Source organism: Hemiscyllium ocellatum, chromosome 31 (assembly GCF_020745735.1).
Source record: "Hemiscyllium ocellatum isolate sHemOce1 chromosome 31, sHemOce1.pat.X.cur, whole genome shotgun sequence".
NCBI classification, from domain to species: Eukaryota; Metazoa; Chordata; class Chondrichthyes; order Orectolobiformes; family Hemiscylliidae; genus Hemiscyllium; species Hemiscyllium ocellatum.
Window position 1 is genome coordinate 12,681,928 of NC_083431.1, and position 27,238 is coordinate 12,709,165.

Genomic DNA, 27,238 nt, shown 5'->3' on the forward strand with positions numbered 1-27,238 from the left:
TTTTTAAAATCTCTTAATATGGCATGAAGGGTCCAAGGATGACCACGAAACCATGGCTGAGTTTCAGAAAAACCCATCTGGTTCACTAATGCCCCTTAGGGAAAAGAAATATGCCATCCGTACCTTGTCTGGCCTACGTGACTCCAGATCAACAGCAATGTGGTTGACTCTCAATAGTCTTCTGGGTAATAAAGGTCAGCCTAGCCAGAAAAGCCCTCATCCCATGATTAAATAAAAAAGCCACAGCCAAGGCCATTCCTACCCAGATTCTATCATACAATATATGCAAGTGTTATGGACCAAACCAGACCGCACCCCCCCCCTCCCCCCAATACCTCAAGTGTTTTTCTTAAACTTGAGAGCCTTCTGCCTGAGGCACTATCTGTTAGCTATTAATCAAATTGGCACTAAAACCCATCCAATCTCAGACTTTTCAGAACCTCTGTCATTTATAACCTCTCTGAAAAAAACCCATGGAACTGCATGACTTTGTTAAAGGAGCAGCTTTAAGTGGAGAGGTGTGACAATGGACCATCAATATTTAAAGATGGCTTTATTTTAAAACCCCTTAAAAATTGTTAATACTCAAACACACATATGTTACATGGACTATAAACTTGCACAATTACATAGTCACAGTCTGTTGTACTTGTTACGACGGGTTAAACCCCCACTGCTTAATTTGAACCAGCAACAGAAAAGATTTATCTCATGCAGTAATCTGTGAAAATTCAAAGCCAAGAACTAGTTAAAGTACAAATGAACAACTTTATTTCTTAAAGTATAACAGAATAATTAACCAATTACTACTTATAACTCTTATCTCTACTTTCCCTCCTATAATACTAATCCAATAAAACTCCTGATTAAGATTTACAACAATTCAAATTTCAAAACCAGCCAACTGTCGAATCTTCTCTTGGTATCTTTCTCTGTAGATTTTCTTCTTCTTTAGGATTTCTGTTTCACAGGTCACTGCTCTCTTGAAGGTATCTTTAAGAGAGTTAGTTTTCCAGGCAGACTGCAGATGTTGGAGGCTTGGCAGTTCTCCCCCAACTGTTCAGCTTTTCCCAGTACACCCCCAAAGCATCAGATTGTCATTGGCTTTTAGTATCATCAATGTATTAAATTTTGGGGTATAATTTAAATCGATTGGCTAAATTCAAATTTGTTTTTGTCGCCAGGCAACCAGCTACACTAGCTGCTGTACTAAAAAGTTACATTGTATCTTGTTCAGAACACTTGGTGCTGCCAGCTAGTTCTGCGAGCTTTTAACTTTTTTTTAAAAAAAGGTACTGCACACCCACATCTTCATAACATACTCCGGCCACCAAATATGTCAGTTTCTCATTAGAGTCTCGATTATGCGTCGACAATCACGTTTTCTCATCTTGCCACATGCAGAGTTTTCAAATTGAATGACTGTGACAACAACCTCCATCTAAACAGCCTGGCATTTTTGTCCTTAAATTTCTTCACAAACTTCAATGAGTTATGCTCAGTGTACATATTGTCTCAGGTACGTTAAGAGTAACATAAAAACTGAAATGGTGTAATGCCAACATCAAGCTCAAAGTCTCCTCTTCAACCAACAAATATTTCTGATGAATCCTTGAGAAGTACCCTTTAGGTGTTTCATCTTCTCGTTGTTTTCTTGCAAGAGCACAGCACTGACACCCACATCACTTGCATCGTTAACCACCTTGAATGGCTTTGCCTAATTAGGTGTGGCTAATACCAAGGTAGTGGTTAACACAGCTTTCAGGCTGTCAAATGTCTTCAGACCGTCCGCTGTCCACTGAAACTTCTTGCCTTTAGCAATTCAGTGACTGGAGCAGCCACCCTGCTAAACTTTGGTACAAATTTTGGATAAAAGCCACTCAATCCTAGAAACCGCAGTACTTCTTTTTGTCGATGATATGGGAAACTCTAAAATTACCTTGGTTTTTGCATTCCATGGGGCCATTTGTCCGTGTCCAATAACATGGCACAGAAAGGTGACTTGGGCTTTCGCAAATTCACTAAGTTTATCACCAAGCCTGCCTTCTGTAATCAAACAAACAAGTCTGATAAATTTCACAAATGCTCCTTCCTAAAAAAAATCACCAGATCATCTACATAAACGACACAGTTGGGTAATCCATCAATGATCTTATTGGTTAGTCTTTGAAATGTGGTTGGCGCATGTTTCAGCCAAATGGCATGATTTTAAACTGATACAGTCCATTTCATGTTACAAAAGCTGAAATTGACTTTGTTCTTTCTGAAAGGTACCTGCCAACATCCTCTGAGCAAGTCCAACGTACAAAGATAAGTTGCTTGTCCCACCTTCTCAACAGTCTTCCAAATGCAGAATCGAATCAGTCTTTGTAACTGCACTGACTTTGCAATAGTCTGCAAGAGCGTTGGATACCATCAGGCTTTGGCATCCTGAATACGAGTGAGTTCCAGTCACTGTAACTCACTTCGATTATGTCATCTTGCAGCATGCATTCAATCTCTTGAACCTGTGCCAACTTTAGAGGGTTAAGCTTGTAAGGATGTTGCTTAATTGGAACAGCATCTCCTATATCTACATCATGCACAATTTGGTTAGTACTTCCCAACTTATTTCCACCTACCTCCCCATGTGACAGTAATAACTTCTTCAGGTCATTATAATTTTCCTCTGGAAGGTAACTCACTAATTTATCCCAATTTTTGCCAACTTCCTCATTATCCAATTTCATTTCAGGAACATCCAATTCAGAATCCTCTGAACTTGGCTCTTGCTTCGGTGCTGTAATCAGTAACATTCTCCTCTTGCTTTCCTTCCCTGTCAAAATGTCTTTAAGTATATTCACATCACACTCAGGGACTCTCGACAGAAGGAAATCTATCAATTAGTTCACCTCAATTTCCTTTTGACTTAATAAGGTTCATTAACCTTACTTTTAAAGGTTCACCTATCACTGTAAGTAACACTAATACCCCCGAAGCAAAATTGCAAATTTTTGATTTCTTGTCTGCTTCGGGTTTTATTGCATGCTGTGATACTTTTAAATGCTGTGTAGCCACCACCAGCTCTATTTAATTGTTCCCTAAAATTTGACGCACAGTCCAAATATGTGGTCTCCGAATTCTGACTCACCAATTTCTCCTTAATTTTAACAGTCCCCACACTTCATGACCAAAAACTAATTCTAATGGACTGAATTTGGTCAATTCATTTAGTGCATCGCTGATTGCAAAAAACACAAATGGAATTTCCTTATTCCAACCATTTGGATCTTGACTATAAGCCTTCAACACAGTCTTTAATGTCCGATGTCACCTTTCTAGCGTTTTCTGCAATTTCTGGATGGTATGCAGTGGATTTGAATTGTTTTATTCCTAAGCTGCCCATGACTGCCTTGAATAATTTTGCTGTGAGGTTTGACCCTTGATCCGATTGTACCTCTGTGGTAATCCGTATGTCATGAAAGATTGGAGTAATACCTCGACAACCCTTAAGCTGTGATATTGCATAATGGGACGGCATCTGGAAATCTAGTCGATACATCCATTATTGTAACGAATACTGATTCCCATTTTTTGTTTGAGGTAGGGGACCTACACAAGCAATTAAGACTCTTGCAAAAGGCTTCTCAAATGCAGGAATAGGCATTAAAGGTGCGGGTTTTGTTACCTCCTGTGATTCTCCAATTACAGAACACGTATGACACATCTGGCAAGATTCTACTATATCCTTGTGCAGTCCAGGCCTGTAAAAATGTTTTTGTATTTTAGTTGTGTTTTCCTCACTCCTACACAACCGCCAACAGGTAGCTCATATGCCACTCGCAACAGCTCCTTTCCATGACCCATCAGCAATACAATTTGATGAATTTCTGCTCATTTCTCATCTGCCTGAATGTGTGATGGTCTCCATTTCCTCAATAAGACATCATTTTTAAGGTAATAACATTCAGGGATACACAGCAAAGGAATCTGAATGTATGTCTTTTGATACAATTGCTCTAAGTTTTCATCTTTCTGCTGTAATTCAGTTGATTAATCTGAGGTAAAGATGGCTGCATTGTCATCTATCTGCTCCTGCTTTATCTCAACCATCTGATCAAACAGTGTCTGCTAATTCCACTTCTCCGGTTTTAACTGGTGACTTGGTTACCTTGTTACCATGGTCAGGAAAAATTCTAGGATGTGGCCTGTAATAGTTCAGTTGCCTCAGTTTCCACTGGCCATTCAATCATAGTAAGCAGCACTTCTACCAGCAAATCATTAGCAAGGACAAACTGTATTCCTGGAGCTGAGAATCCATCCAGTACTCCTACCACAAATTCTCCACTCTTCTCTGGACACACTAACCTCACGTTATATAATTTTGTGCTTTTTGTTTCACCGTGAATTCCCATTACTAGTACCTTTTCTGGCAAGAGCCCTTCAGAAGTACTTATCTCATCTTTCAGCATCTCAGACTGAGAGGATCCTGTGTCTTAATACTGTAACCTCTTTACCTGCTGCTCCTGGCCTATGCGAATAAACTTTACCCTTCACAGGCACATGATTAAGAAGATCTGGCACTTCCTCCTTAACCAACCTCCAATCAGCTTGTACATTCTGTTGCAGCTTTCTAGCCTCCTCTGTGCTTTCCATTACCACTCCAACAAAATTCACTGACTTACCCTGTCTTTTTACATCTGGCTTCCCAGTGCTTTTCTTAACCCACCAACCACTGATTTCATGTGCTCTACTTTATTGCAGGAAAAACACTGGAGCTTTTTAACTTCTTTCTCCCCAAAGGTTTATTTTTTACCCTGTGCTAAGCGATCTTTTATGATCTTTCCCTTTTCACGTGAGCATTTCCACGTGAAATTGACTCTGCAAGTCAAACTTTGATTCATGGACCAACTCAATCATCAGCTAATCTTGCCATTTTAACTCTCTGCTCTTCCACAAGTTCTCACTACTTCAGGAAGTGAATTTTTGAACTCCACCAAAATAACCATCTCTTTAAGAGCGTCATAGGTTTGCTCTATTTTTAATACTCTTATCGACCAATCAAAACTACTTAGTTTAATCCTTTCAAACTCAAGGGAGGTTTGACCAGAGTCCCTCCTTAAATTCCTGAAGTGTTCTCTGTAGGCTTCTGACAAAGACACTAAGTACTTAAGATGGCTTCCTTCACCTCATACGCCCCAGATACCTCCTCTTATAGTAATGGGAATACCTCACTAGTTTTTAGGATTAGTGGTGCTGGAAGAGCACAGCAGTTCAAGGAGCAGCCCATGGCTAATCCTCCCACTTCCTCCAGACCAAAGGGGTAGCCACTGGCACACGTATGGGCCCCAGCTACGTCTGTCTCTTTGTTGGCTACGTAGAACAGTTGATCTTCCATAATTACACCGGCACGCTCCCCACCTCTTCCTCCACTACATTGATGACCGAATTGGCACCACCTCATGCTCCCGTGAGGAGGTTGAGCAATTCATCAACTTCACCAACACATTCCACCCTGACCTTAAATTTACCTGGACCATTTCGGACACCTCCCACTCTGCCGCTCCCTCACCACCAGACGCCTGGAGGAAGAACGCCTCATCTTCCACCTCGGAACACTTCAACCCCAGGGCATCAATGTGGACTTCAACAGTTTCCTCATTTCCCCTTCCCCCACCTCACCCTAGTTCCAAACTTCCAGCTCAGCACTGTCCCCATGACTTGTCCAGACTTGTCCTACCTGCCTATCTCCTCCTCCACCTATCCACTCCACCCTCTCCTCCCTGACCTATCACCTTCATCCCCTCCCCCACTCACCTATTGTACTCTTTGCTACTTTCTCCCCACCCTCACCCTCCTCTAGCTTATCTCTCCACGCTTCAGGCTCTCTGCCTTTATTCCTGATGAAGGGCTTTTGCCCAAAACGTCGATTTTGCTGGTCCTCGGATGCTGCCTGAACTGTGCTCTTCCAGCACCACTAATCCAGAATCTGGTTTCCAGCATCTGCAGTCATTATTTTTACCTCACTAGCTTTACCTACAGGTTTTGTTTGGATCAACAAAACCCAAATGGTCACTGGCCACCACATTTGTTTAGCACTTTTCAAAATTAGATGAAAAGGCTTCCATATCCTTCACATCAAATTTAGGCAATGCTTGAATATATTTAAACAGTTTTCACCAGGCCTTTGACTACCATGGGTTTGCTCATCCTCACTAAACTTACCTCCAGCCTTCATCTCCAACCTGTTAAGTTGGCTTTCCTATCTAAGAGCCAATTTCTGAAGTTCAAAATTTTCTTCCTTTTCTGTCTCTACTTTTCTCTCTCTTCCCTCTGCTTTTAATTGTAATTCCTTATCTTTTGCCTCTAACTCAAACTGCTTCATTTTCAATTGAATTTTAGCCATCTCTGAAGATTCTGATGGTATTTCCAACAATTTATAATTATCTCTCCTTTCCCCATGTCAGGAGGCAGCTCCAACCCTAGCTTAACTGCTAATTCCAGCAGCTTGGCCTTAACTACCTTTTGCAAACCCCACATCGTCACTTCTTCCACCCCAAGACAACTCTTGGTGACTGAAAGAGACATTGTTATCCCAAGCACTGTTTAAACCAACCAAAATCAACACCTAGAACAAAATGGACTAACACCTTATACTCACTGCCTTCAAGTCCAACAACTCTAAGCCTATTTTGGAACTATAGAATAAGTCCCCCAATCTGTTATGGAGCAGCCCAGACCCCTCAAAACATTTCAATTTTCTTCAACTTAAAAGCCTTCTTCCAAAGGCTGTATCTGTTAGTTATTGTCAAATTGGCCCTAAAACCGATCCAAACTCAGACGTTTCGGAGCCTATGTCATTTACAACCTCTCTGAAATATCCAAGGACTGCATAACCTTGTTAAAAGAGCAGCTTCGTCACACAAGTAAAATCCTGACAGTTTTCTTTCAATGTGAGGAGTCAAAACAAAGATACAAGTCTGAAAGGACAAGGAAATTATTCTATCAATTCATCTCATTTTTAAAGTAGGAAAAAAATCTGCAACTACTGACAGCAATTTGCGAAAAAGTACATCATACATGCTACAACAAATCCAATTCCTCTAAGCCATATCGACTCATGAGCTGGTAGTTAGTTAGATAGATGGAAATTAGCTTTGTGCCACATATGCCTAATCCCTAGTTAGATCTGTTTATTTCTACATGGTGAGATGTTAATTTGCTCTACTCACCTTTATGAAACTCAATGTTGTGGGGGTAGGGTTTCTCTATCTTGCAAGTAGAATCTAAAAACTTTATATTGCCATCTTGTCGCCCTGTTTCCCACCTGTGTTGAAGCAAAACGCTCAGAGACACAGCATTGTTTTACCTCCTTTGTCTTCATTCCAGGCCCCGGACCAAGACAGAATAATTGCCCATGTGCGCAGGGACATGAGCTCTCGGTCTTCTCTGGAACAGCAGTTTTTTTGATTTAACTGCACTAAATTGTGTCTGCCTAATTCAACATTTCCAGCCGTCTTGAAGTCTGCTACTCTGTTCACTATGTATAATACTATCAAGTTTTACACAATTCATAAACTCCTAAATTGTAATTGGCCATGATAAATTGCCCATAGTGTTGGGTGGATTAGCCAGGGACAAATGGAGGGGAATGGGTCAGTGTGGACTTGTTGGGCCGAAGGGCCTGTTTCCACACTGTAGGGAATCTAATATAAACAATTCAGTCAATTATAAACAACAATCAATGGCCAGAAGCCCACGGGTACCTCATTCAGGTTATTCAAAAATTATTTTCCTTTAACAAATTGAGACTTGGCTAACCTCAAAGCTGTCAGACAAAGTATTTCCAAAATCCAAACAGCGAGAAAACAACAAAATGTTTCCTGTGCTTTAACAATTGAAGAGGCACTTTCAGTTCAGATTTAAATCTCAAATATTCGTGGAAAACAAATGTTCAATATTTCAAACTCTGTTCTCCAAATGAAACTTCTCAAATAAAACAGTCGAAATTACAGAGGCAACTTTGGTACAGATCAACATTCTTTGAATTGGCAGTATGAAGGGGGCCAATGAAGTTTTAATAACTAACAGAACTGAAACAGCTCAGCCACAAATTCTAATATTCTCTAAAATCTTAACAAAATATCAAACTCAAAATGCATTCTTCTTTTTGTGGACACTCTGCATTAAAAACAGAGCAAAGATATTTTAATACAATACTTTCATCTGTCTAAGGCATGACGACTGACCCAGCTGTTTTTTTTTGTAAACAGGCACTGTAGAACTTCAAACCAAACGGGGATTCAAGGCACTCAACAAATTTGTCATAAGGTTACAAGTTTGATAACTTTAAAAAGGACATAACATTGTACAATTTCCATGTAATAGCAAAACCTGTCCTGTTCCCTAGCCCACAAAACACACTGAATCGAGATTCTGATTCAAACAAGGGAAAACAGTTACTTAAAAGGATATTCTGAACCAGTATTTTAACAAAGCAAAATTTTTCAACGTCAAACACTCTCAGCATGGCACAATTTACACTGAAAGTTTCCTTTGTCAACCAAGTATTGATATAACCTTAATTTCAGTGTTTCTCGTTTTTAATCTATGTTTGCAATCACGCTAAAATTACACGTAAAAAGGGAAAGCCCTCGCAGCAGACCATATGGCGCCAACAAGCCAAGCCACACACCTCCAATCGAACAAACACTTGCAGAACCTCAGTTTACCACTAGGGAACTTTAACCCTTTTCTCACTTTACTCCTCATGGGGGCTCGAACCTCATTCAAACACAGAGCTCAAACCCCAGCACAACGCAGTGGACTCGACACTCAATTACCCACCCAGGGGACTTGAACACCAGTACCGCGCAAAGGACTCTAACCTCAATTACATCCCCCTCCCCATCAAATGCTACGCAGAGGAATCGAACCACTGCCTGCCAGCATGCCTGAAAAACTGTCTCTCGACTGAACTAATTACCGTTCGAAGAATGCATAAAATAGAGACTGATTGAACAAGGGGACAGTCCCCGTCACACAGGAATATTGAAAAGGAGCAAGGTTTAAAATCTTACTGTGTGGGCCCGTCCGTCTCGCGATACCAATGTTCTGGTCAGCCGTTGACACAGTCCGATCAGAACTATTCATTTGAATCTGGCTGACTACACCAATATTGTCGTCCCATTTCTCCTCCTCAGTCAAAGCAAAACGCTCAGAGACATAGTATAATTTTATCTTTACCTCCTTCATCTTTATTCCGGGCCCTGGAGGGAGGGAAAACAATCGCCTGTGTGCACAGACATGTGTGTACTTGGTCTTCTCTCAAAAAGCAGTTTCTTAATGAAATATTTGGTCATTTACAAGGAGGAGCATCTAGATAAGGCAACATACATATTAATTCGGTGACTGTCACAATCTGCGAGCCTCAATAGCAAAGATTAAGCCATCTGCTGTGACACAATGAATGTTCTTAACGTTAACTGACTTCACATAATAAACTGAATGCTTCCAATATTGGTAAATGGCTCTACCTAATAAATGCTTTTCCACCTTGTTAAGCCATTACTTTTGCCTCCAACACCCCATTGTTAAATGCAAGTTCTTCACTGATCTGAGTCATGCTCAGTTGAACCTCTTGTTTCACGAAACTCAAAACTTAACTCTTTCTGTACCTGCTCATACCATATACACTTTCTCAATCTCCTACTATTCGGAATAAATTTACATTATAATCTCTTATTCAGAATCAATAAGAACATTGCAGTTAAAAATATGACCACACCCTGCAGGTAAAAAACATTACAGCAGATCTTGGAAATAATTAAATCACTACATTGTGTCGAGTGGCATGTGACCATGGGGGAGCAGCTGGGCATTACTGACTGTGGTAAAAATTTTGTATAAAGGAAGAACTAGCCCCTTTGTTCAGGGATCTCCTGACACAGCTTCACAAGCATTGTGAAGAGTGTTAGGAGTTCCTTCAAAGCTTGTACTTGCTTAATAAAATTTGGTTGTTCACAGAAGTTGGCAAATAGCAGTTCCATCAAGTGTGTCAGAATCTGAAGAAAAAGAACCTAACAATAGTTCCAGACACACTATTTGGATATTTCCATTTAAATGCAGATAAATATCCAATGACAGATAAAGAACCAAAATATACCATTTGAACGAGAACAGCGTTCAAAATCGGAGTACACAGTGAACTGAGCCAATGTTGATGCTTCCCAGTAGCTTGCAAAACTGGTAGTTTTACAGTTCAGAGATCCGTTGAAAAGCAGTCAAGGCACAGCAAAGAATTACCTTAAAATGCCACTGTTTTACTAGTTCCAATATGAACCAAAAGGATAAAGTAATTACTTGAGAATTACACAAAGCCGATCCACATTCTGGAGGGAGACAAAGCAGAAAGAGGGAAAATTCAAACAAATAGGAAACCTAACTGTCAAAGCCCAACAGCTCTGATAGCTCAACTTTTCTTTCAAGGTATGACGTGGAGGTGCCGATGTTGGACTGGGATGGACAGAAGTTAAAAACCGCAAACACCAGGTTACCGCCCAACAGGTTTATTTGGAAGCACTGGCTTTCGGAATGCTGCTCCTTCATCAGATAGCTGTCTGAAAGCTAGTACTTCCAAATAAACCTGTTGGGACAATAATCTGGCGTCATGATTTTAAACTTTAACCGCTTTCAAGATACACATTCGTTCAAGGTCAATGGAGTTTGCTCCAAAAATAAGCAACAACCAAGCATGCATTCAGATAACATGGCAAGTGTTGAACTGGTTAAGAAAAATCTCATGTCTGTCCTAAACTTCTGCTGGAAAGTATGCCTATAGTTTGAGGAGGATAGAATAAGCTACAAACAAACTGTAGTTGAACAGTTAGCCAAAATTCTACACTCAAAAGACTGGTTTCTTCTGGATGGTACACGATGATAAGGACACATGTGGCATTATTAGGGTGGCATGGTGGCTCAGCAGTTAGCACTGCTGCCTCACAATGCCAGGGTCCCAGGTTCGATTCCAAACTTGGGTGACTGTCTGCGTGAAGTTTGCACATTCTCCCCGTGGCTACGTGGGTTTCCTCCGGGTTCTCCGGCTTCCTCCCACAAAGATGTGCAGGTCAGGTGAATTGGTCATGCTGAATTGTCCATAGCTATTAGGTGCATTAGTTGGGGGGGGGGGGGGGGGGGTCGGTGTGGACTTGTTGAGCCGAAGGACCTGTAGGGAATCTAATCTAATGATAGGAGTGGCTCTCCAATAGGAGAATTGGTAATAGGCTTCCCAGTTTATTCTGCTTACAGCCTTGAAACAAATTACATTCAGTTCCTTAAAGCTCCAACAGAAACACGGTGCATCAACTACCAATCCTTAATATTGCAGGAGCCTTGCACAAGTACAAAAGACAATACTGAAACATTTGCAACCATCTTCTGTCAGAAATGACAAATCTAGTTATGTTTCATCTCCTCTGACCACAAATACTCTACAATTTCTGAATACTCAAAGCCTTTCTACTCCGTTTAAGGTTCGAGTTCAAGTCAAGAGTAGCAAGACTGAGGACCCATTAGAAAAGCAAATTTGCCATTCCTTTCACCCACTAAGGAAAATGCATTCGACTACAGTACTGCAAATTTCTTTATTGAACACAGTTTATGAACTCTCCGGTATTGTTATAGATAATGGCTCACAATTCACCATTCTAGGGCCCAGCATTCCAACATCCCAAAGCACGATTGGTGTTACTTGCAACACAACTCTGATGTGCAACCAAAGGAGAAAACCAAAAAGGCAAATCTGAATCCTCAATGCATTATAACAGAGGCAGGGAAGAATAGTACTCACATAGATGGTCTTTCCAAATTGCAAACAGATCAGAACTGTTCAGACAAAGATCATTAAGCCTTCAGTTTTGTGACTACAATGCAAGTTTTATATTGTTGACAACACTGCATTTCAGATAATGAACTGACCCCACCAGATTTTATTGGCACTCCATTTCAAAAATTGATATATGACATTGTCAGATTCAATGATTATAAAATTTCAGATGCAAGCAAAATAGGGAGTTAATAAACAGTGGATCCACGAAGCACTGGAGGCAGAGATTCACAAACAACTCATATCATTTGGAGAAAATCATAAAAGTTACAACCAAGTCATCAAGATGATACAAGCACAACAAACAACAAATGTTTCCTCAAGCACAAATGTAATCGCTGTGTTCAAATTCAAACTAGAACAAGCTGAGATACAAGCTAATTCCAAATGCACGTTGCTACAGATGGGACTACTTTAGCAATCAAATTTTATTTCCAAATTGTTGTAATACTGTTCTGTAAATGATACTGAACTCAAAAGCAAAAAAAAAAAGAGGTATGCTATGCTCCAAGCAAAACTTGCAAGGATCTATTTTTGGCCTTTTCCCATTCTAATTGATATGCTGTTGCTCAGCAACATCATCCAAAATACATATTAGGTCCCACAAGACACCATGACAACTCCTATCTGTATCTCACCAGATCTCCATGTCTCCACATCTTGTTGTCAGATAGCAAGTGCTCAATAAGTTTCCAGTTCCACCAATTAAACATGATAAAAAAAACTGAAACCACGTTCGCTAGAGGCTATCATAATCAACATCTGCTCAAAGTAGCTAAATGCTTAATTATGCTTCTATTACCTTCTGGCTCAATTATTCTGATACCTTCTTTATTATTGTCCAAACTTCAAATCTTATGTCAAAAGTGAGCTCATCTAAAACTCATCATCCATAATCTAACCTACAGGTACTACCATCACATTTCCCCCTCAGTCGAAGCAAAATGTTCAGAGACACAGTACAGTTTTACCTCCTCCATCTTTATTAGAGGCCCTGAAGGGAGAGAGAACAATCACCCATGTGCACAGACACAAGTTCGTGGTCTTCTGTCAAAACATATTTTCTTAATGAACTATATAGTCACTTACAGGGAGAAGCATCCAGATAAGGCAACATACATATTAATTCAGCGACTGTTCCAATCAGTGAGTGTCAATAGTAAAGATTAAGCCATCTGCCGTGACACAATGAATGTTCTTAACCTTAACTGGCTTCACATAATGAATACTTTGCACCCTATTAAACTGACCTGATATACTGAATGCTTCCAACATTGTCAAATGGTTTTACACCTTTTCCACCTTGCTAACCCATTATCCCTTACCTCCAGCACCCCATTGTTAACTAAGTTCTTATCTGATCCGAGTCATGCTCAGCTGAACTTCTCGTTTCCCAAAACACTCAATTTAACTCTTTCCTTACCTGCTCATACCCTATGCACATTCTCACACGAAGTTCCACCACTTTCAATTACAAAATACCTTAATCTCAAAATTCAAATCACACAAACATCTTCACTCCCCCATATATCCATAACCTCCATAGACTCTACATCAAAGAATTGTGCATTCTCTCATTTCTCGCTGCCTTTACAGCTTACCCAGCACTATTCCCACCGCCCTTACTATGTCCCACTTCTAGTGGCAATTTAACTTTAGAAATGCAAGCTGCTGTGAAGAATCTCACATTGTGGTGTTCAGCTACACAAAACAGCAAGGTTTCAGAGACAGCTTACTGTCTCTGCCAGAATTAGCTAAATTTTAAATTATTGGTAGTGGAGATGCTATAATTAGCCTCAAAAATTATGAGGGGGGAAAAAACAGCCAACATTCCCAATTCTCTAACATGTGGCATGTTGAAGATACCTTTAAATTTTGCCTGTAGTATTTTTCCCTTCATCCCCAAACCAAATGATTTGTTTACGAGCAGAAAGTTTCGCACACACACAATAGGAACAACTGGACTTATACAACTCTTTCCACAATCTCAGGACATCACAAACATTTTATGCCAATCTAGGAAACATAAAATAGCCTTTCTTAAGCACAGTTTTGTCCTACAAAAAGGAATGGGATAACAACCAGATAATCTGTTTTAGTGATACTGATTCAGGAAAAATTTCACACAGACCCAGTATCCTTCTGAAAGCAGTATCATGCAACCTTTTATATCCAGTGAGGGGGACAGGGCTTCAGTTTAATGCCTTTTCAAAAAAGACATCCTCACTGAACTTTGCAGTATCCCCACAGTACTCTACTGAATTATCAACAGAGATTATGAACACTGATCTCTGAGGTGGGTCTTAAACTAAGAAGTTGTCTCAAAAAGGAGACAGTGCAACTCCTGAACCAGGACATGATTTTTAATACATGAGCTAGCAAATGAAACTATATGTCAGTTGAACCACACCTCTAAATTCATATTTTCCAGAAGAGTAAAGGGGAGAAAATTGACAATGATGCATTTTCACAAACAGCATGTTGACATATCATTATGTTGTCAATAAGTTATCTAATCCATGCCGATCTGTGCAAAAAAATCCTCAACACAACAGTTTTGCAAAATCCAGTCATGAATCACGATTAACAATGAAATAACTCACCAAAGAGGTGGCTCAACAAAGATTGCTATCATTGATAATGGGGAAGCTCAACACATCAATGCAAAAATCTTAAGCAAATGCAACAATATTCAGCCAAACGCTGAGTCCATGATCCATTATGGCCTTGTCCAGAGGTCTACAGCCTCTCAAGTAGCAGTCTGCAGTGATTTGATTCAGTCCACAAATCAAATGATTCACAGCATTGAATACTACAAAGGCTATGGGCCCTGACAGCATTTTGGCAATATGACTGAAGAACTATGCTCCAGAACTTGCTGCTCCCTGAACCAAGCTGCTCCAGTGCAGGTAAAGCACTGACATCTACTTGACAAATGTGAAAAATCACCCAGGCATGCCCCACACACGACGAAGAACAATTCCAACCTGGCCCATCAGTCTACTTCAACCATCAGTAAACGGTCATCAACTGTACTATTTAGCACTTGTTTAGCAATAACCTACTCACTGTTGCTAAGTTTGGATTCCGGTAGGGGCACTCAGCTCCTGACCTGATTAAAGACTCTGTTCAAAAATGGACGAGAGGAGAAAAGCAGCGAGTTGAGACATCAGAACTTTCCACTCTGACTTTAGAAGGAGGGGACAATTGTACAATGTTCAATACTCTTCGCAACTCCCCCCACGTTCTGAGTATCTATGCCCAAAAGCAGCAAGACCTAGACAGGAGATCCATGTCGTCTTAATTTCTCTGCTCCTCCTCACCCATTCTAACGTCTGAACTGACTGCAGATTGCTCTCAGATCCAACCCTGACTTTGTAATCAAGCCTGCTGACAAGAGTGCTGCTGTTATCTAGCATTCCAACCTCAACACTGCAGACCAGAGAGCCAGCTCTGACACACCCTTCCCCTCCAGACAATGACCCTACCATTGGTCACTACTCTAATTTCATCTGATCGCCCCTGCCACTACCTCCAAGCTCATAGCCCTGCAAACCCACTTAGCCTGTTTCTACCTCTTCCCAAAATCCATAAACCGGGCTGGCCAGGCAAACACATTGCTTCTGCTCCACAGACTCATCTTGCCCTCTCAACTTAATATTTTCTCCCCTCGTCCAACCCCTTCCCACTTAGATCCAGAATTCTTCTGACACTGTCAGTTTCAGAATGGGCTCCAACTGCCTCCTCTTCACCCATCAGGATAGTCTCAGGGCTCTCCACTTTGCCCTATAGAAACAAAAGGGGTCTGGACCGTACCTATTCTCAACTACCCTCCTCCACCTGGCCGCACTTGTCCACACTTTGAACTTCTCCTTTTACTTCTCTCACTTGCTCCAGTGAAATGTGGGGCCATAGATTCCAGTCATGGCTGTCTCTTTGTAGGATGTGTGCAAAATTCCTTGCTCCAGGTTTACTCAGTCCCTATCCACAACATATTCTCCGGTACATTGACAAAATCAGTGCTGCTTCCATCTCTTGCCAAGTTGATCAGTGGAAAAGTTCATCCATGTCACTTCCAATTTCCACTCTGTTCTCACCTTCAACATTTGGTTCCATCTCAGGAGATGGTTGGCCATTAATGTCCACTACAAGCCCACTGATTCCCACAATTACCTTAACTGTACATCCTCACACCCTACATACTGTAAAGACTCTATTCCATTCTCTCAACTTTTCCATCACATCTGTTCTGATGTTACAAGGGGTCCACAAGGGACCTTTGAAATGTACACCTTCTTCCTTACCAGCACAGATTCAAGAGCCCTCAGCCACATGTGGCTCATCTCTCACACTTCAGCCCTCAACCTTCTTTTTCCTTCCACAACAGCAAGAGGCCCTACCTCATCCTCACCTACCACTCCACTAGCAATCACATTCAAAGGATCATTACCTAACATTTCTGACACATCCAGTGGGGCCACTCACTAGCAACATCCTGGGGGTTATCACTTACCAGAAACTGAACTGGACTAACCATGTTAATACTGCTGCTACAAGAGCTGGTCAGAGCCTAAGAACTCTGCATCAAGTAATTGCCATTCTCATTTCCCAAAGCTTGTCCACCATCTACAAGAACAAGTCAGGAGTGTGACAGAGCTCTCCACACTTGCCTTGAATATGGCCCCATCAAAGAGAAACTTTACACTATCCAGGTGAAAGCAGTTTGAGAGACTGATGCACCTACAAATACTCACTCCCACCACCCCAAATATTCAACGAGACGTACTGCAGAAATTCAGCAGATACCCTGAGACAGCCTTTTCCAAACCCACGACCATTGCCATCTAAAGGACAAGGGCAGCAAATACATGGGAACACCAAGAGTGCATACTTCCCTTCAAACCACTCACCGTCCCAACTTGGAAATAGACTGCCACTCCAGAATTGCTGGGGGCAAACCTCAGTTCAAGACAGCAGCTCACTATCTTCTCAATTGCAGGAATGGATGAGCAATCAAGTGGTAAAGTAGAATTGGAAGATCAGAGATCTCAGAAGGTTGTTAGGCTGGATGAGGTTACTGAAATAGTGAAGGGCAAGATGGAGGACACTGCAAATGAGAACTTTAAAATTAAGATGATGCTGAACAAAAAGCCAATGTACGTCAGTAAACAGAACATATGGACAAGAAACAAGAGTTCCAATGCAGGTTTATGGAAAGCAAAAAGATGAAGACCAGACACCGCGCAGTCATGGTATCAAAGGTATCAATGCGGGTTTCTGTGATTCAGCTGAAGTGGGAAGGCCAATGTAAAATAGGTCAGAGTCAATGGTCCTGGTGATAGATATGACGTGGTTGGAGGCTCCTTGATCAAACACAAAACCAGGGATCCAAGTGGCCCGACTCCGCATCAGTTAGCTGTCAGATCGATGGTGTTGTTGGCTTGGTTATGGACAGGGCCAATCATAATAGCTTGTTTTGTGACAGGACCAATGATAATAGCTTGTTTTCCCAACATTTAACTTTAAAAAATGTATGTTATTCCAGTTTTGACAAAGGGTCAGTTAGACTCGAAACGTCAGCTCTTTTCTCTCCTTACAGATGCTGCCAGACCTGCTGAGATTTTCCAGCATTTTCTCTTTTGGTATGTTATTCCAGTGGTGGATGCCAGATGGGAAGCAAGAGAATTCAGTAATGGTGGGAGGATCAATTAAGACAGTTGAGTGATGGAGTTTGACATCATAAGCATACATATGAAACAGGTGCTGCGCTTTCACAAGACATCACAAAGGCAGCAAATAGATAAGAAATAGCTCCTAAGGGAAACGCATTCTGTACAATAAGTGATCAACCAAATAATTCAATTGGCTATATCTGAACTACCTTCGGGCAACAATTTCATTAACATACGTTGTGCATCCTAAACTTTAGGTGAATGTGATCTTTGAAAACAAACTTCCACAGATCAACAATGGAAATTCAAATTCAGTTCCCTGAACCTAGTTTCTATGATTTCATCATAAAAATTGCATTGATTGATTCAAGAACAAAGGCAATGGACAGAGAAACACTTCTCTTGGAAGGATGTACATTTGCCTGCCCTTTCACTTAACAAAACCTGAAGCCATGTAACATGCAGCTTGCAGGGCTTTCTTAACAATGCTTGCACACAAAAATAAGGCTGATACCATGCTGAATAATCAATATTGCAACACAATTGCTATTCCAGCCTATGACTTAACTGTTTCTGAAAGAAATTGTTTGGGTGACGATTCACAAATCTTTGAAATTTATTTGGACATGATCTTTGGAAAGGCCACTTAGTAATTACCTTGAATGTAACGATACTACCACTGCAGTAAGGGTGTCTTGAACTCAGGCATGGCCACTGTGTCAGAAGCATGCTTCATAATGCCACAACATAGATATTTTCCAATGAACCTGTTCAGAGATGTTATTACAATGTTGTCGAGAAGAATACGGAGATGCAGGCTACTAAGACTAGGTGGGATTGAGGTTCACAAGGAAGAGGTATTAGAAATCCTGCAGAGTGTGAAAATAGATAAGTCCCTGGGCCGGATGGGATTTATCCTAGGATCCTCTGGGAAGCCAGGGAAGAGATTGCCGAGCCTTTGACATTGATCATTAAATTGTCATTGTCTACAGGAATAGTGCCAGAAGACTGGAGGATAGCAAATGTGGTTCCCCTTTTCAAGAAGGGGAATGGAGACAACCCTGGTAATTATAGACCAGTAAGTCTTACTTCAGTTATTGGTAAAGTGCTGGAAAAGATTATAAGAGATAGGATTTATCATCATCTAGAAAAGAATAATTTCATTCGGGATAGTCAACACGGTTTTGTGAAGGGTAGGTTGTGCCTCACAAACCTTATTTGAGTTCTTTGAGAAGGTGACCAAACAGTTAGATGAGAGTAAACCGGTTGATGTGATGTATATGGATTTCAGCAAAGCGTTCGGTAAGGTTCCCCACAGTAGGCTATTGCACAAGATGCGGAGGAATGGGATTGTGGGAGATATAGCAGTCTGAATCAGTAATTGGCTTGCTGAAAGATGACAGAGGGTAGTGGTTGATGGGAAATGTTCATCCTGGAGTCCAGTAATTAGTAGTGTACCGCAAGGGTCGGTGTTGGGTCCATTGCTGTTCGTCATTTTTATAAACGACCTGGATGAGGGCATACGAGGGTGGGTTAGTAAATTCGCAGACGACACTAAGGTCGGTGGAGTTGTGGATAGTGACGAAGGATGTTGTAGGTTACAGAGAGATATAGATAAGCTGCAAAATTGAGGGGTGATAGATATAGGACAGATGTCAGAGGTAGTTTCTTTACTCAGAGTAGTAAGGGTACGGAATGCTTTGCCTGCAAAGGTAGTAGATTCGCCAACTTTAAGTGCATTTAAGTCGTCATGGACGAACATATGGATGTACATGGAATAGTGTAGGTTAGATGGGCTTCAGATTGGTATGACTGGTTGGCGTAACCGAGGGCCAAGAGCCTGTACTGCGCTGTAATGTTCTATGTACATACCTCTGGGCAGGTCAAACTTAAACCTAAGCTTTCTGATTCAAAGACAGGGATACTACCACTGCACCTAAAGAGCATTTATGCCACTGTACAGATATTTTTAAAATCAACCTGACATGTGAAAGCACATCTTGGACAAATGGGACTTGGATCCAGAACTAAGCAGATGCATAAATTTGGTTCAACTGCCCACAGGAATTTATAAGCTACTGCCACTCATGGTCCAGATTCGCACAGAAAGAATAATGATTTGGATATGAAATTGTACTTCAGGAAACAGAAGGATGAGAAATGGATGCCTTTCTAGTGGCTCTGCAGATTAACAAGACAGGTAAATATTAAGTCCTCAGGTTCAGTAAGACAGGCAAGTTGACCACAGCACCACTGGGATTTAGGAAATAGACAAGTTTGTCATATCTACAGGCCATATCTCCTGTTGGACATAGTCAAGAAAGTGGATGCTGGCCTACAGCAAGACCAGGCTCAGCTGTGATATCCCTTTCTGTAAAAACACATTGACCTATAAACATACATTCTATTCATGAAATTATAGGTATTTTCTAATCAACGTCCTCATATAATGTTAAGATTAAACTGTACTTTCCTCTCTGGACATTAATGTAATGTCAAAGGATTAAACTGGACTTTCTACAAGTTGAACATTCTGGAAGTGGATGGGGGAACAACATTCTGTCTCACAGATGGCATGCAGGAGTTTACATGACTATTCATTGTCATACACACTTCATTTGGGCAGCCATTTCAGCACTATTCTACTGCTATTTTCGAATTAAACTCACATTCAGTCCCTTCCATCCAGAAATGGATTCACAGCCACCCCTCCCCCCACCCAGCCAATCAAATTTGTTTGAGATCATTTCCCCCCGATACAGCAGTATATCACACCTACATTGTCCGAGGAAGTGGAGGAGCCAGAACTCTTTTGCAGGGTTACCCTGAAGCTAGGACAGATCACACCAATATTGTCTTGGGGAATCACTGAGTCAGGAAACTGTTTGCATAACGAGTCCCCAGATGAGAGTATTTACGTATACATTATCTCTGAGGAGGACCTGATCCTAACCACTGTAGTTAGGGTAACGTGGTTATGGGAGGGGAGTAGCCAGAGAATCTGTGAGCATTGCCAACTGACCTGTATAAAAGGGATGTGTTTCCTTTCTTCAGGGCCTCTTTTGACTTGGCTTCACATGCCTACAAAGAGTGTCAAAGGGGTCACCTAGCTTGTATGGGCTTATATAAACTTTATTTGCAGAAGTTGGCGTGCACAAATTGCATCTCAAGATGTTCTAACACACTTCTTGATCAGATGGCACTTGAACTCATACCTCCTCACTCAGAGATAAGAACACTACCACTGCATCACAAGATCTCTTCAATGAAATCATCACTTCAGGAGAGGGGAAGGGGAAAGGGAAGGGGAAACCAAATTAACTACAAAAAAATGTATCAGGAAAGTCATAACCTTTTATCAGCAAATGCCATTTGTACAGTTTAAAAATCAATATTTCCAATTTGTTTGGTATTTGCGCTTGAAATTTATATAAACTACCTTAAAATGATTCAATGGGTCTACATCATCAAAAGCGATTTACCAATCATACAGGTCCAAGAAATTCAAACAGCATCAAATAGGTTCAAGCTGCTAACGTCTGCACAGGCATGAACAGTAGAGCAACAATAGCCTAGACAGTAACTTTGATATATCTTATTGTATTTAGCAGATACCAAGTACAGATACAAGATGGGAAAAAATGAGGACTGCAGATGCTGGCGATCAGAGCTGAAAATGTGTTGCTGGAAAAGCGTAGCAGGTCAGGCAGCATCCAAGGAGCAGGAGAATCGACGTTTCAGGCATGAGCACGATTCCTGAAGAAGGGCTCATGCCCATACGTCAATTCTCCTGCTCCTTGGATGCTGCCTGACCTGCTGCGCTTTTCCAGCAACACATTTTCAGCACAGGTACAAGATGATAAACCATAAATCAAGAAATCAAATTTTGCTTCTTCTAGCTAATTAAAGCTTTCACCAAATATAGTTGTCAGCTATTTCCAGGCTTCTTCAGAAAATGCGTCCATTTCCCAGAACTACTAAATACAACATTTTCCTAATTTCTCCCTCACTACTGTCATGAATATTTTTCCCACATAATGATTCCTTGGATGTAGAGCCCCTTCTGATACCTAGTTAGAGAAGCTTTGATCCACATTTTATCCTCAACAGCAAGTGTCTGAACTACTGGTAAACAAAACTGAACACAATTCTGCCCTTATCTATTTACCTTTTCCATGCTGGAATGGTGGCTTAGTCTTTCAAAAATTTTAAAGATGCAGAGCTTCTTTTTGCTTTCTTAACTTCCTGACTGTTACCACACACACATCATTAGGAAAGTGGTTAAAGTTCTAACTATTTTTCAGTCCAAACTTAAGCCATTCTCTAAAGAAATAAAAGACTTGCTCCAACATTTTTCCATGCAAATAAAGGTTTCAATTCAGTTTCTCCCCACAACAGCTAACTGAGACCAAGACTGTGTCTTGGGGGTAAAATTGCAGGTGTAATCTGCAACAAATTGTATACATGCATACACTTTTATGTAACTTAATCAAATCTCACTCAATTGCAAATTTGAATTTTCACACAGGGTGATGGCGCAAAATGGAGGATTGGGGTTAACGGAGTGGAGCAAACAGCAGAGAGAGAATTGAAGGTTGTAAACAAGACAACTGGGGTCCAGCTAAGATTGCATTTATGAACATAACCTAAGAAAAGTTATTTGCTGCATACTAATCACTGATTAATATTTGCAACAACTTGTTCAAAATCTTACAATAAAAATCTATCTACGATAGTATGTAATCAGCAATGCAACTAGGAGGAATTTTTTGCATTAAGTGGAAGGCCTGGACATCAAATTGCACATTCAGACTGAGGCAGAACTGAATAAAGTGGCACATCTGCTTTCTATTCAACTACCTACATCAACTCTCCTTTGCGGCAAGTTCCACTGAATTTGCCAACTCCTTCTGCCAGGCAACTTCTTGAGAATACAGGAAGGTGATACTGCATTGTTCCAAAGCCCTGACAAACAAGAATGATAGCAATTCTTTTTGTTTCTTTTGCTGGTCATCACTTCAGTAATTTAGTGGACTATTTGCTTACCAATTTACTTAACTTATTTTTTGAATATAATTAGAAAATTTATAACTTCTCTCATCAACACTGACCTTTACAAATAGATTCACAGATTTCCACTGCCTACTTCTACCTCATTTCATGTGGCTCTTCCTCATGTTGAATCCAAGCAGCTCAGGATTTTTTTTATATACCCAAGCCAGATTCTCAGTGGTAGCTCCCACATAGGAATTTTCAGCAATTATACACAGCCATCAGAAGTAAGAATCCCATTACTTCATCCTTATTATGCTCATTCTGCACCCAAGCATCTTGAGTTGAGAATTAGAGGCCACCTTATATTTGCTTACACAAAATAGATCAGATGCCTTCCTAGTACAGGTTTACAATGTACGTCTTAGTTTAAAACTAGGCAGTGCATTATTATCTGATCCATTGGAAAAGTAAATAATTAAGATTTTAAAATGCAGGGTGCATCCATATATTATACAAACTTGCTAACACTTTGCAAGGGTCTCACTCCACCCGAATGAGACATTCTCTAATATCTAGCCTATACAGCCATTTATGCAATAGTTGAAACAACTAATGTTATCAGCTAGTCAATTTTGTAGTCACCACAACCCTGCAACTGTGTTTTTCTAGTTAGGATAAATTTTTTTTTGTACATATTTGGGATAATTTACATAGTTGATTTATTTAATTTCAATACCCATTGCTTTGTTACAAACATTTTTAAAGACAACCATTCAGTTGCTTTAGAAGTTGTGTATTAAATGCATCATGTTAATTCAACTGTCAGAACAGCACAAAAGCAAATGCTTTCAGATAAATTTCTCATAAATGAAACTGATATGCTATCACTAATACAGCAGCAAAATCAAAGTCACAACACTTTTTTTTCCACAATATAAATGAACTTCTGCCAAACTGAAGTTTGACATAATTACCACAGAACAACTAGATTCCATCTCTAGTCCATAATAAGACAGTAATCATAGTTGCAACCAAAGGAGGAAAGGAAAAAGAATGAAAGCTGGCTTCTGCAGTCCTAATTTGGAAGGAAGGAACAAATCAAACTAAGTTCCACACATGATCGCTTAAAACAATTTCAATCACAGGCTTTCCAGTCATGATACCCTGCCACAACAACAACTTTGATAGCACACCATTAACAGCAAAAAGGACAGAACTTCCATCTGACAAGAGTTCAACGCTGTTCTTAAAACAGTCCATGTGGCACGATTCTATTAACACCAAAAAGATAAATGACCAGACCATTTGTCTGTGGTGATGTCTGTTCAGCTACTTGTTGGTCAGCACATCAGTGAAGTTTCTCTGGTGTTCTTCAAAATAGTATCATAATATTATGTGCATTTTCCCAGAGGGACAACAAGGTCTAATTGTAATGTCTCACCTAAAAGACAACTACTCAGACAGTGGACCCTTAGGTCAGCACTGTGTTGGAATGTTGGCCTAAACCACATGCTCATGATTTTGAAGTGGAATTAAAATCCCCATCTTTATGACTCAAAAGGAAAAGAATACCACCACGAAGCCAAGAACAATGTAAGATTTGATGATTAACAATAAATCAAAGATTAACAATAAATCAAACTTTAACAGGACCATCAGATGTACATCAGACTGTACATCATGAAGGTTAGCAAAGAGTGAAATAAACACGTACCAATTCTGTTAAACTGAAAGCAATTGCAGCTTTCATGCTTTAATTGGCAGTATCACAGAGAAAGTCTTCTCTCTACTTCTTGGTGCTATCACCAATTTTGACTTATTTTATATTACAAAACTGATTGGTAAATTATTCCACAATATAAAAATAGTTGTACACAATACCACTGAAATTTAATTTCACTACATAATACCAACAAATTGAAAAAATAAATATTATTACATTACAGCAGCTTTATCTCATGACATTTTGGGTCTGTACTTCTTATGCAAGCAGATATTTATCACAAAACCTAGATACCATCTATTCCATATGTTTACAGCAACAAATAGATAAGCAGTTCTCATTGCAACCAGTTCAATTTATCATGACTGCACGATTTCCTGTAGTGAAAATCAAAAGCCAAAATTAAAAATTTTTTTAAAGAGACAGTCATTTCCAATTGATGTCATCTGATAAACAGACCAATTATTTTAACAACCAACTTCAAATACTTAAGTTTGCAAAAAAAATTCCTGAATTTATAACTTAAGTTTTTTTTATATCAGATCTTAAAGAGTTGCAAAACATATAGTAGGACTAAAAAAAAGAGAAGTTGCACATATTGTGCATTAACCAATAAATGTTCCAATTGGGACAAATAATGCTGCTTACAAAAAAAATTCTTGAAGAGCATTTTCAGGCATCCTTTCCAAGACTGAACTGCTCAAGAGATTTCAAACAAGTGTCACAGAATTACAACACTGCCGGCTTTGGGAATGGTTCAGTGAGTTGCTGAGATACAGAACTCAAAGATTTTGAAATCAATCCCTGGATGATCCTAAACAAGATGGTTTTAGCTGGGGCACTTTTAAAGACTCTACAATTGATACTGGCACCCCATTTTAAAAGAAGGGTTTGGAGATCAGCCCGACTTCCCTTTTCTGATGATTTGGAGATGCCGGCATTGGACTGGGGTGGACAAAGTTAAAAACACACTGCACCAGGTTATGGTCCAACAGGTTTATTTGAAAGCACACTTGGGGTCACATAACTATTTAGCATGTGGGATTCTCATTTGTTTTCTGATGACTACTTAATGAATTTCTGGTAGAAGGCTGCACCATAATGAAATTGGACTTTGACTGTAGCACATCTCGTTCAAATGACCTACCCGTTATCACAGACAAACTTTAACACTTGAGGAATGGCTGGCTGGACAATACACCCTGTACTTGTGGAATTTGTACCTTAAGTCTTCAGGCAAGAAAACTCTTCAATTTTCCAGTCCAGAGCAATTTAAGAATGATCACAACCTACTGCCTACTTTTGTTTTTGATATATGAATCAAAATTCAAGATACTTTGCCACAACATTACAGAAATCTCAAACCATTAAAAATACACCACCTAATTTGTCTTTTCCTCCAATTTATTATTATATTTCAATTGCAGAAGAGTTTACCAGATGTAAAACATACACGTTATAAAACTATCAAATATTTCTTCCATAATTCAGTTGCTTTTTTTATTATGATTAGAAAACTTTTAATCTGAGTTTCTGATCTTGTGTTTCTCACACAGCATGCCCATTTTTGTTCTAACAAGAAATCTTGGCCTGGAATATCTACCAGTTGGTACTACATTTGCACAAAATTCATTCAGAAATGAAAAATTCGACATCAACCAATCCACCATGAGCTTTGTACCAGACTGTAAACATTATTCTAGAAGTTGGACCAACTGATAAACGTGACCACAACTCCTGATTAAATAAGTCATCACTGCAAGTTCCCACTAATGACACAAGTCCATGGACTTTCAAGATAATTCTAACAGGTAAAGTTTTTTGGTGCAAGGTCACTGATTGGCACATTTTGAAAGATTGTAGATATAACATATATTTCAGTTTACCAACAAACCGATAACTGCATGCATATATTCTGTACACATCAATAAATAAAACAGAGTGGAAACGGGGGGGGGGGGGGGGGGGGGGGGAACAATCCTCAAAACAAACTTGATTTTGCTTAGAGTTCATCATATATCACGAACTTTCCCAAAATGGAAAGTCTCCACTTATTTTGTCAAAACTAAGCATGCAGATGGCCCTAGTAAATAAGATTTCTCGTCACGAATGCCTAACTGTACTTGAAAATGTTTGAATAACTTGAAAGCGTTTGAGAAAACTTTCCCTCCAAAATTTTCATGATTAATAAAATCAAAAATATTAGGGTTCAACCCTGACTCCCAACAAGAACACCAAACATCTAATGCATTACCTTCAAACTTAACCAGATTAATAATCCTAACATCATATCTGTGGCAAGCATAAATAACTACATTAGTGATTACAGAAAAGTACACTTTTTTTAAAAAAACAGCAAATCATGAGTTAAAATACACCGAATCTTTGGTTCAGTGATAAGTAAATAGGGAGTGTCTCCCCTCAGAAATAGGGTAGGATGAGGCAATAATAGAAGTGGCACAACGTTGGAATGAAATCGAAGGGACTGTTCTGTTGCGTGGGATCTTAATTTTACACACAAAAAAGAGACATTAAAATCATCACATATCATTCTGGGGTAATGGACTTTCCTGTAGGCCTGACCTACCGCTGCCTATGTTACGGGGTCCCTGGACCCAACCCTGAACAGAATGGATAAAGAGATGGGTGAAAAGAGAGGAGTTCCAGCCCAGGGCCACGACGAACTGACTCCATCGTAAGGAGAGGGGTGCGGGGGGGTGGCGGGGGAGACGACGCAGCATGCCACCCCCAGAGAAACCAGAAACAAAAACGGACGCCAGTTTTTCGCCTCAGAAAGCACTCAACCGCGCTCGTTGCAGAAAACAAAATTACAGCCATTCCTCACGCATTTTTTTTTTGCGCAGCACAAACACGTAAACTGTTAGGTCCATTCTTTTTTTTAAAATGCTTACCTGTTCATCGAAACGTGTTATGACGGCTTGAACCCATTCCACCGGCTTATGAGCCGCCATGCTCGGCTTTCCC

General features: G+C 40.1%; 1 protein-coding gene across 6 annotated transcripts in view; it reads right to left on the minus strand.

Annotated features, from left to right (window-relative positions):
* nf1a (neurofibromin 1a) overlaps window positions 1–27,238 on the minus strand; it is a 323,930-nt gene extending 296,692 nt beyond the window's left edge. For all 6 annotated transcript variants that reach the window (XM_060848387.1, XM_060848386.1, XM_060848383.1 and 3 more), the window contains exon 1: window positions 27,166–27,238. In XM_060848387.1, the coding sequence (XP_060704370.1) occupies window positions 27,166–27,225 (60 nt within the window). In that variant the 5' untranslated portion in view covers window positions 27,226–27,238. The remainder of the gene's footprint in view (window positions 1–27,165) is intronic.